We start from the raw sequence: 12,119 nt of genomic DNA on the forward strand, positions 1-12,119 counted from the left end.
AACTTGACATCCTGGACTGGATCTGCCTCTAAGCCTGTTTCCCTAATTCAGCATTTGAGTTATATTCATTAGTAAACTGATGAAAGTACATATGAAATGACACATGACTTCACATGTACCCATTGTTCTAGCTCTAAGGCCATGTGTATGGTAAACTTGTCATGCCAGGCATCCCCAGCCTCAAGCATGTTGTACTGTTGTAGTGGTTTATAAAAATGTTACCACATCTGCGTGGTACTGTGGGTAAACTAATCTGCACTACTGAGTGACAGAGCCAATTGAGCTAATAAGCCCACCCACAGTGGTGTGCAGAAAACAGCTACTCTGTACACCTCTCCCTGAACTGTGAACACATCCATAGAATTGGTGTCCCTGTGGTATAAAACTGACATGTGGCTTTTGGTGACATTTTGCATGTAAAGTTACAGAAAAGTCATGAAAAGATATGAATACTGAAGGTTGTTTCCCCCCCTTCCTTTATGAACAATGAGTATTGAAAATCTTTTCTAGGATGTGAATATTTCTGAACTTATGAAGAAGCTAGATATTCTTGGAGATAATGGGGTAACACTTTTTTTATTTCAAATATATTTCTGGTCTTGTGTGTGTGTTTGTTCTGAAGTTGTTTTCTTTTTCTCTTGGTACATAGTACATGCCAGTAAATGCACTAGGGCATTTCTGAATGACTGAATTTGCATATTCATTGGCAAATGACAGGGATAGTTGTTACCAGCATAGGTGCAGGTTCCTTGCATTTTTTCAAAATATATTTGGGCCCCTCTTGAGTGGCATTTAAATACTTTTTTTAGGAACTGCAGGGGACAAGATATAAGACAGGAGAAAGAAGTCAAAGCTATATTCTTTTGCAATGCCTCTCAGATGTAAACTTGGGAGCTTACAAAGTGCAATGAGAGCTGGTTTATGAGAGGCATATGTTAGGAAAGCTTGAGTCTGGTCTGTAAGGCAGAGGGTTGATTCAGACAAGAGTTTCAGATCATAGATTAAACTGTGAGATCCAAAAGAATATTTATGGGAACTCTCTTATTCTGTGAGTAGCCTTCATTAATAAAAGGCCCAATTCTGCAATAGATTCCTTGCATTAGGGCTACTCTGCAGTGAAATGCCATTTCTCCCATTTAAAAAGATCACTAGACTGTAGCCACTTTGTTTTCATGGAACTGTTCCATTGAAAAGCCACGATGGGAATGATGTATTGAACTTAAGTGACTAGGGACTGTATCTACTTTACTTGAGCTTAATTTTTAATCACTGGGTATTTTCTGTTCTTGTTTTTTAAATAATCAGGCAGCTGATATACTTTGATGCATACAGAGTGTTTTGAGGAATGGATTTACAATCCAGTGTAAAATGCAATTGCACCTTTTTTCTGTTTTAGAATTTGAGAAACGAAGAACAGGTTGCAATAATCCAAGCTGGGACTGTACTTTCCCTCTGTGAAAAGGTAGACTTCACTAAAGCTTTTTGTCTGCACAAAACCAGAGCACACGAATCAGAAATTTGTATGATGATTTATCAGAGAAGCGTGGCCTTTCTGTTAAATTCACATGGATTTGAGCATGTGTTCATTACAACCATGTCTTCACTGGAGCTATGCATGTGGAGGGCTGTGACATACAATTAAGCATATTCAAAAATCTGGAGAAAAGGTATCATCTTTGGGATGTGCCAGCATCTTCCACTCCCACAAACCCCTCTGAGAAAAGAACCCAGAACCTCAAAAGAGGCTGCCCACTGCTTTGCATGATTGATATTATGGTAATTCTTTCTGTGAGGTGCTGAAGTCCAGAAGTGGTGAGCTGAGTACTGTCCTCTTCTATGGGAGTTAGTGGGGAAAAGAGGATACTCAGGAAGCACAGTGCGGGAAGCTTGCTGCACTCCTTTTTCCCATATGTTATATTGCATGAGAAGCAAAGATTTTAATTTTGGGGGGAAAAAGGCTCTTAATCTCTTTCCCCCTCTTAAACCTCTAAAAATGTCTCCAAAAAAGTTAAATAAAACAAACAAACACCCTACCTTTTTGTTTCCTGCTACTTACTTTACCTGAATGTACTATTAATGAGAAATTCAGTATCATGCGTGGCATTTTACTACTTTCTGACTCATTCAAATGTCCTCATCCTTTATCTCCTTAGTGTCACGTGGGGAAAATGTAAATAGCAAAACATGATGCAGTGTTTCTGTTGTTAAGGTTTGGTCCCCTCTTAAGACTTCGTTGAGCAAGTAGGGCACTGCTGATGTGTCCAACTACTGTATATTAAGTGAAGCAGCTTCTGAGCTCCGTATTGAAGGGTGATTAGGTTTCATGCTAAACCTAAATCCAGAACTGTATGCCTGGCACATTTCGTTGGCATCAGACCTAAACAACATAGTCAGCTGGTTTCAGAAAATAACCGCTCCAATCACCTGTAGCTTTTAAAACCAAAATGTGTCAGTCAGAGAACAGACGTGTAGTCGTCTGTTTTTCAAATAATATTTTTAGTATCCAAACTGAGAATTATTGGTTTAAAAAAAAAAATAGGCATCACGGTTGCACACATTGCTGAATTAACTTGCTATTTAAATGATCTTTCTTTGCTAATCCTCCGTGCCATTCAGCAGTGGATCTGTAATTGACCAGAATGTATAATTATGATCATCCAACACATAGTAGTCGAAGGAGTAGGGAGTGGTTTAGGAGGTTTTGGTAAATGTGATATTTAGTTCAATATTTAATTTTTAAGAAGTATTTTTCACTGGACAGATTATTAGATTACTCATTTCTGTGCAACTGGAACTAGCTTTCTATTTCTATCATTAATAGGTGCAAACAATGAGTCTGTTTAAATAAACCAGAAAGGAAAGTATTTTCCCCAGTAAGTCTTCTATTTAAAAAGTTGATATTAAAAGATGGATCTGCAACATCAAAACTCCATTGGTATTGTTAAATAGTTGATAATAACTAGCAAACGATGATTGTTTGATTCAGCTAAGTTATTGGTTGGTGTACACTAGGGCTGTGCAAAATTTTGGCAGCTATTTCATTTTGGAGGTGTTTCAGGCTGTTTCAGCATCCAAAACACCAAATCTGAATCAAGACAGAAGGCTCAGAAACATCTTTGGATCAAAACAAGGCATCCAAAAAGTTTTGAAAGTGTTTTGGAGATGTTTCAGACCCAGGCTTGCAGGGAAACAACTGTACGCTGCTGCCCTGTCACGCAACTCGACTCTGCAGGGAGCAGAGATCTGTGCTGGGGGTCTCCTTGCTGCCGCGGCCCACCCCTCGCTGCCCTGATGACGCAGGGCTGCTCGGGGTGGGCAGTGGCGGTGAGAAGACCCCAGCGTGGATCTCTGCTCCCTGCAGAGCCAGGTTGTGCGGCAGGGCAGTGCTGGTACCTGCCATGCGACCTGGCTCCGCAGGGGGCAGAGATCCAGAGCAGCACAAGTCAGGCATCAGCAGCTAGGGACCCCGGAGTGGATCTCTGCTCTCTTCGAAGCCAGGTCACACAGCAGGGCAGTGCTGGTGTCTGTGTGACCTGGCTCCACATGGAGCAGAGATCCAGGGCTGCATTTGGCAGGTAGCGGCGGCGAGGAGACCCCCAGCATAGATTTCTGCTCCCTGAGGAGCCAGGTCTCACGGCAGGGCAGTGCTGGTCCCTGCCATATGACTTGGCTCTGCAGGGATCAGAGATCTGTGGGGAGGGTCTCCTCACCTGCACGGAGGGCAGCAGCCCTCCGCCTCCCCCAGACAAGCCACCCCCAGCCCCATTCTGCTCCCTGCTGGGGCCCTGTAACCCTGCCCGGCTGGGCTCAAAACAGACTTGGAGGAGATTTCGTGGAAACAAAGCAGGACAGTGATCTGAAACACCGAAACGAATCACTGTTCTCCAAAACAGCTGAATCCAAACAGCCGTTTCACATAGCCCTAGTGTACACCGAATTAAACTAGGAGAACAGTAAAACTATTGTCAGTGTAGTGTAAGAGAAAAGGTGAGGATTGCAGACTTTAAAATATTAGGAGAAACCACAAACAATTAGGCTAGGTGGGGATCTGAGTATTCTTTTCCTTAGGCTACAGTTGCACAAACTCTGGACTGTGCTGCCCTTTCATAAGCTGGTTAGTTCTTGTGTGAGCAGGAGCACTGAAAAGCATGGGACTGTTGTTGTGAGTCAGGCTTGCACAGTTCAGGAAATCACATCACTTGATGGTCACAGTCGAAGAAAAAAATGAGTTTGTTGTCAGTTCTTCATAACAAGAAGAAATGATAAAATGATCTTCAATCTTTAAAAAGCAGAAATATTTTATAAATCCACCTCAATAATCATTTTAATTATCTCACAGGAATTCTTATTGCTAGCATTTCTGTTTGTCCTGGGCTGATTAAAGAATGACTTACTTGTTTGTCTTACTACTTACCCAGCTTGTTCAAAAAGACAGAATCTTTAATTTTATCCTCTGTTGTCAATACGTTTGTTTTTAAAACTAAGGTGTAAACAGTCTATATAATTTTAATGCCATTTGTAGTGTAGTTGTCTCACAAACCTGTAATGAATAAAACCCAATGATAAATTTGATCCACATAGCACCTGTAAGAAGCAGGAAACTGTTGAAAATGGGGAGTTGAGGCACAGACTATTGAAATCACTTGCTCAAGATCACACATGATATCTGTGCCTACACTGGTAACTGAGCATAGGTCTCAGATGACCTAGCCTAGTGTCCTACCCATTAAACCATCCTGTCTACTCATGAAAACAGTGATTATTCACTGATTGTTCTGGGTTCTTTCATAAATATATCTGTAAATAATGTATGATTATTACTTATATGTTATTATTTCTTACTGTGGGAAGCATATTACAATTACTGGTGTTTTAAGAAGCCTTCAAGGAGCTATTCACAATTCCAGCCTCCAATTTCCCCCCATTCACTTCACTGTTGCTACAACTTCCTTGTGTTGGTAGACTGTATGGGTTGGTTACCAACTCCAGCCAGTAGTCTACTGGGATGATACAGATGATATATCAATTAAGCTCATACAGGAAATGAGGAATTAAGAGTTCTGAGTTTCCCCGTGTACTGCCTTAAAGCGAATGAAAAGCTCTTCACTCACCAACACCGAATCTAGGGTTTTATTTCTCCTGGAACACTCAGCATTGCTAGTTCTTAAATAGACAGGAGGTTGCCTATTAATTAAGGTCACAGCTGTGCTGTAATTAATGCTTTAAGTGCTACTGATATCAGGGAAAATGTAGAATTCTGAATTCAAGCCTTAATGCCTTAGGAAGGAAATCACTTTCAGCCTTTTTAAAACTTAGAGCATTTTCAGGAATGAGTATATGCATGTGTGTGTGTGCCTTGTTGGTTCAGGTACAGGATGAACCCCCTAAATACCTGCTGTCAATACTGTTTGGTTGCAAGCAACCTGAGTGGCCTTGAGCAACATATAACATGTCTACTCAGCTTCTTCTGTAAAAGAAGGAACAATAACACTTCCTGGCCTCCTGGAAATGTAACACAGCTAAGTTCATTATTATGAATCACTCAGAGATACTCTACACAGCCTGATTTGTATAGTGGTTAGAGATTTGCTAATGGAAGGACTTACTGATGTCCACAGCATATTGAGATGAGGCATAACAAACAAGGAATCATCTTTGCTGCATGAGGAAATGACTGTAAACACAGCATGGTGCTGCACATTGTTATGACACCTTCTGTTCTGTATTAATTCCAGGGATCCCAAATTAAAAGCTGTAAATCCAAGGCAAATAAGAACCCTATGGAAATAGGGTTCAGATGAGAGAATTGATTTTAACATAACCCCAGTAGGAATCACAGGCCAAATTTTTGCTTTCAGTTCCATCAGTTCAAGGCAATTCCACTGGTTTCCTCAGTAGAGCTCCTCTTCTTTTTTACGAAATAAAAAGACTTTATTAATTGAGTCATGTAAAAGTGTCCAGTGTGACCCAAAATAGAAGCTGGCCCTGTAACTAAGTACCCATTTAGCTCCTGTATATTTCTGGTATCCATTGTGATAGAACGATCCTTAATCAAAATAAGCCATCACAACTTTGCCTTATAAGATCCTTCTGTAAAATGCTGGAACCACTTACATATCCTCAGCATCATCAGTACACTTGCACACACTTCGACTGAGTCCATATAATTATGTTCCATTTTTATTCATGTCAAACATTGCTTTTAGTACTCTGCCTTGCATAGATATGAGCCTTCTGGAAATAAGTCTGTTCGATAAAGGAATGTGTCTTCTTGTAAACAACATATTGGTTTAATTCTAGCTGATGTCACATTACTTCACAGCAATGTAGCTTTAATGTGGGATAGGTTATAACTGAATATGACCCCATGAACTATATCAATTGCTCTTTTTTCCTCTTCAAATGTATGTTGAATCTTAATGATTCCTCCTTCAAAATGAGACCAGTACAGCATAAGGATGACACAGGTGGCTGATTCTCATCTAAAAATTTCAGGCCAAGCCCTGAGGGGTTCAGCACCTTCTCCCATTGGATTTAGTGAGATCATGAGGAGACTTAGGATCTTGCAAAGTCCTCTGGCGGGAATAGGCCATATCCAGAGGAGCATGGACGTTTGGTTCCCTGGAGAAGAGTAGCAGCGGTGCACCTTGCGCTTCAGCTACTTGTCCCCAGGGAACGCCCATGCCATGCGCACTTTGGTGTGAGGCAAGTTACCCCAGGTTTGGTCGGGGAGGCTGGGGCCAGGACTGGACTGGCCCCAGCAGCCTTACCTGGGCTCTGGGGACCTCGCAGGACTGCAGAGGGAGCAATGCTACTGCATAGAGCCTCACTGTCAACTGGAGCATGGCTCCACTTCTGAGTAGAGTGCGTTGCCTGTGTATGCGCTGCTCCAAATTTTTTTTTTTTTTTTGCAGGTTTTTTTGACCCCTAGATATTCATGGGTCAATAAAACCCTCAGGAAAAAAAGTAGAGCAGCGCATGCATGGGCAGCGTTCCCTTGCAGCGCAGAGACCATCTAAATGTGTGGTACGTGGCACCGCAGACATATTTGTGGCACCACATATTCACAGCCACGCTTGTCTGGATGCAGCCTGTAAACTTGAGCTGAAATTCTCTGAATAGCAGCATCAAACTGGCATTGACCAGTTTTCCAAGGGTGATACTCACCGAAGGCCTTCGGGATAACAAAAAGGCCTGCAGTGCAGCAAACTTGCTGCCATGTGGAGAGATGGGTGAAATAGGTGCATGGTGGCAGAAGTGGGCATCATCTATTGGAGAGAGAGTCATTAGGGGCAGGCCAATGGAAGAGGTACAGGAACCTAGTTAATGATTGCATGGGTGCATAGAAGTGCATAGGAAATGGTGGCCTTGTTTGAGCTAAGGGCTGGAGTAGCAGCTGGAGCGAGGTTGTAATACTCTACCTTCAGTCAAAAGGCTGTTCATAATACATGGATCATGATCCTATTTGCATAAGTTGCCTATACAGAGCCCTTTCATTTGGGTGATATTTGAAGGTGTGTGATGGGAAGGTGATCTCCTTCACACAACATGCCTGTTCCTTAGTTTAATTTGTCATCTCCATTATTTTAGAGAAAGGTGCAAAGATTACAGCTGGAACAAAGTCTCTTGGGAAATGAAATGTTCCTTGTCACTTGCTTAGAATCTGTGCTAAAATGTAAACCTAGTAAGTAGGTAGAATAAGCTTCCATGTTGATTTATCATTCTCTGAAACGATAAAAGACCAGATGAATATAATTGAGGAGTGAATTTGTGTTTTACCTTCTCTTACTAAAAGAATGTAATGTAACTAGTTTAAAAGAGAATTTGCGTTCTTTAAACCCCTAAATCTAATCTGAATCATTGCCTGCAATTTATCCATTCTGGCTTGTGGTCACTGAAAAAAATCATCATGAGAGCCCCACATAACTTACAAAAAAATAGATTGCATGTTGGTCCATTAGGTTGAAACTCAAATCTCACCAGACACCAATCAACAGATTTATATAGAAATTAACAAAGACTCCTAATTTCCCCAGAATGCTTTTACTCTATATTCTAAAGCTCCTTGTGATCTAAGTGGGTGCAAGCTGTACTTAAATTAATAACCATTTACCTAAACTGTGTTTTTTAAACCAGTAAAAATAAATAAGTAAATGAAATGAAGCCATGAATGAGAATTTCCACCTCTTCTAATATACTGAAAGACTGAACACTCACTGCCTTTAACCATCATTAATATTAAACAAGCAAGATCTGTGCGTTCCACAGTTTTAGCTTCTACCATAACGATTTTACACTTGGAATGCAATGCCCGTTCTTTTATGCCTTTTCATAATACTTTTAGATGTAATAAAAAGTTATTGATAGGATGATTGACCTTTTGACCTGCATGAATTTTCTCATACAGTTTTGCCTACCCATCTTAAACTTTACCTTTTGGCACCCTTCACCCCCTCATGTAGCTACTGTTATGTGAATAAAGGACAAGTTGTTCCATTGGTTTCAAGTACCATGAGCAAGGACTGCCAGAGTTCGGCCCTAAGAGCAAAACTTCTGTGTTGCAGACTATGTGTGGGGAACAGTAGGGTTGAAACCATCAGACTAATTTTACAGTTTTGACCCAAGTTCAATCTAAATGTAAATCTTTAGAGGGGAGCAAATTAATCCACTGCATTACAGCCACCTCTGTTCACAATTAAGCTTTATTAATTCCCACTGGCTGCCTTACTCATTTATTGATAGCTTGAAAAAATAGAACAGTTAATGGGGCAGGGGAGGGGTGAAGCATGTAACTGGGTGTGTCCTCAGCAAATTAACTTACAAAATTATTAATAAAACTCCTCCAAAAGCTGTATTTTCACCTTTCTGTATTCCTCTCATTACTGCCATGTTCATATAGTGGTTAAAACAGATCGAAGGAATGGAAGCTGCCCTGACACAGAAGATGATAGACCTGGAGAATGAAAAGGTAAGAAATAATGATTAAAACTTCAGAGCCAAGTGTGTAAATGTGTGTGCATGATGAGTAGTTGTCTTTTTCTGCTTAGTGGGGATGGCCTTTTGAAACTGTCAGCCGCAGATTGCTAACCCCCCATTTGGCTAGTGCCTTTAAAGTAGAGGGCAGAAACCAGCCAGCTAGATAAATGTTGATAACCAGCAGCTATACCTGCAAAATACCACACACAAGACGTATTTTACAGGGTATAATAAGTAAATGGTGTAAAACTTGTTTGTGTGCTTCCTATGTGTATTATTTTGTCTGGCAGCAGCAGGCTCTTTTCAGCTTTGGGATCAGAGTTCATTCAAATTGCAAGAGGGATTAATTTGGACTCTAGTTTGTATTTCCTTTCACATGAGACCATCCTTCTCCTCCTTCAGGTTACCCCTCTCACTCCAGCTTCTTTTTCCACTCAGAGATGGACTGCCTTCTCAGGTGCAATTCTGGCTTGAATACCAAATTCAATATGACAATAAGCGGTACTTTGCTGTATGTCATATGAAGTGAGGTTTTTTTTTCCAATTAATGTATAGCTTTGTTGATTTATTATGCATGTAGTACATCTTCAAATCCATTTTACCATCTCCAAATTGCTTTCAAAACACCAAATGATTCTTGAAATACCTTTTTCAAGTAGATAAGTAAGCAAGCAACATTATTCCCATAAAGAAAAGGAAACTGAGGCAGAGAGGTTAAGTGACTTGCCCATGGCCATAGGGGAGCTCTGTGTCAGTGGAAATATTAAAACTCTGCTTCCTTGGTGCTCAGGCTCCTCACCTTTGAGGATGTGGCATGATACCAGTTTTATCATCTAAAGCAAGGTGCAACTCTTGTTATGCATCTGACAGTTAGAATTTTTTTTATGTGTAACTTTAAGTTTGGGAAAACATATAACCATAATGTGTTTTTGGAGAAAAATATAATCAAGACATATTTGGAAAATACATCTTTCTAACTTTAAGAATATTGGTGATACCTAGAAATCTCATGTTCTCTAAGCAATTGTATTTATTTGTGAAGCCCAGCAATCTGACAGTCTCCATGGAACACTCTCCCCTTGCCATGTAGAAATTATTTAATTAATTTGAAAATAATAATTTAGGGTGGAATTTTCAAAGGTTCTCAGTGCCAGCTTAACTAGTTAGAGCAAGGTTATGTAATGTTAAATGTGGGTGAAAACCTTATCCTTAAATCATGATTTCTGTCTTTTGTGTAGCTTGTGGCTGCTTTTTTAAATAATACCTTGAGAAATAGCATGATCTAGTGGTTAGAACCCTAGTTTAGGACTGATGTCAGGCTCTGCCTTAGACTTCCTGCATAATTTTCAACAAGTCGCTTCATGTCCCTGTGCCTTTCTCATATGTTGTTCTATGTGTGGAAGATGTAAGTATGTTAAGGCACAGACTGTCCCTTGCACAGTACACACCACACTGAATTTTATAGAGAGCCCAGCGTAGTACAAATGATAGTAAAAAAAAATAAATAAATTGAAAGCAGATGGAAATTGGTTTAGTCTTCCCTAGTGGGGAGACCAATGGCTTGAAGTTGCAGTAAAGTAGGTTTAGATTCATATCAGGAAGAACTGCTTCACTGTTAATACAGTGAGGCAGTAGAATAGACTGCCTAGGGAAGTTGGGGAATCTCCATCACTGGAAGCATTCAAGAGGTTGGATAGGCATTAGCCAGAGATGATTTAGCAGTTATAGTTATGCCTATGCTCTACTGTGGGTATTTCCCATGCTTCTGGACTTTGCTGGTTGCCCCGTGGAGTCAGGAGATAGAAGAGAGCCCAAGACAGGGGTGGGCAAAATATGGATCAGGGGCCAGATCCAGCCTGCCAGGCCATTCTATCCAGCCCACAGACCCACTAAGAACATTTGAAAATTTAGTATTTATTTGCTCCTAGCTGCCTGTCAAAGATGACAGGAGCCAGGGGCAGTAGGACCCAGGGGAAGCTGGTGTCAGGACCCAGCAGCAAGGCGTGCCCAGCCCTGCCCCTCCCCTCAAACCAGAAATCCCTGCCTAGCAGAGGTTTCTGGTCTGGGACCCTGGGGCTATTCCTGCTTCCCTGCACCAGAGAGGGAAATGCAGCCCTCTACAGCTTGCCAAACCTCAGTAAGCAGCCCTTCGCCCGAAATAATGGCCCGCCCCTGGTCTAAGAGATCCTGGGATCTCTTAGGTTTATTTTAATAATCTTGCAAGAGCAGCAGGACATTGGCCACCATGGCCTCCCTGCTTTACCTGTAGGAGGTTAGGAATTATGTCTTGGGTTTTGTCAGGGTTGACTCTGTAGTTTTGCTATGAGGTTAGACAATGGATGGATTGGATAGGGATGATCCTACCTCATGCAGAGATTGGACTAGGTGACCTCTGGAGGTCCCTTCCAGCCCTACTACTCGATGCTCTGTACTGTCATAGTCACAAAGGATGGCTTGTTTTTAATAAGTAGAGTGGCACTAGTAATAGGGACATGCATATATTATTATAATTCTTTCTGGTGCTTAAACCCTCTTCAGACTGTCAAGTTGCTGGGCTAGGCAGATTTGTTTTAAGCCAATTAAATTGAAACTTATTCATAATTGCTGCTGATTGGCTAAATTCTATTCCTGTGTTCATAAGCATAAAATCCCAGTAATGGTATTGGGAACTGCGTGTGCATCTCTGAGGCAAAATTCGGTCCAGCAATTCCAAGTAAAACTTGGTCAACCTGAATTACTTTTCTTCATTCAGCAATTTGTGAGCAACACAATGCTATGCTATGTTTGGGAGTGGTTCTGATGCTACACTACAGCATCCATACTAGCCCATAGGCACATTTTAAGGAAGCATAAAATGAATAATTTTGTCTCATAGAATTATATTTAAATTGCTTTTTACTTCAAATATTGAGGAAACAAAAAAGTTTATATTTGAACAAAGATGACACCTATAAATTGTAAATCAGACCAAATACCCTTTCTGCTTTCTGGACTACTGGTTTGTGAGCATAACAAAATACCTTGAATGGAAAAAAAGTTGAGCTATATTGGTTATATTGTTTATCCGGTGTGAAGTGCTCATTACATTTATACTTGTTAAAAATTTCAGAGTCCTTTCTCAGTGTACTGGCCAAATTCTAGCC

The 12,119-nt window shown here is 40.8% G+C and overlaps 1 protein-coding gene across 1 annotated transcript in view; it reads left to right on the plus strand.

Annotated features, from left to right (window-relative positions):
* The first annotated feature begins 52 nt into the window (after positions 1 to 52).
* The window catches only part of LOC109303614 (myosin heavy chain, clone 203-like), a 115,335-nt gene continuing 103,268 nt past the window's right edge, over positions 53 to 12,119 (plus strand). The window contains exons 1-3 of the mRNA XM_019525814.1: positions 53 to 564; positions 1,397 to 1,462; positions 8,900 to 8,968. Of these exons, the coding sequence (XP_019381359.1) occupies positions 532 to 564; positions 1,397 to 1,462; positions 8,900 to 8,968 (168 nt within the window). The 5' untranslated portion in view covers positions 53 to 531. The remainder of the gene's footprint in view (positions 565 to 1,396; positions 1,463 to 8,899; positions 8,969 to 12,119) is intronic.

This window comes from Gavialis gangeticus, unplaced genomic scaffold, assembly GCF_001723915.1.
Source record: "Gavialis gangeticus isolate Ggan-Ray unplaced genomic scaffold, GavGan_comp1, whole genome shotgun sequence".
Classification (NCBI taxonomy): domain Eukaryota; kingdom Metazoa; phylum Chordata; order Crocodylia; family Gavialidae; genus Gavialis; species Gavialis gangeticus.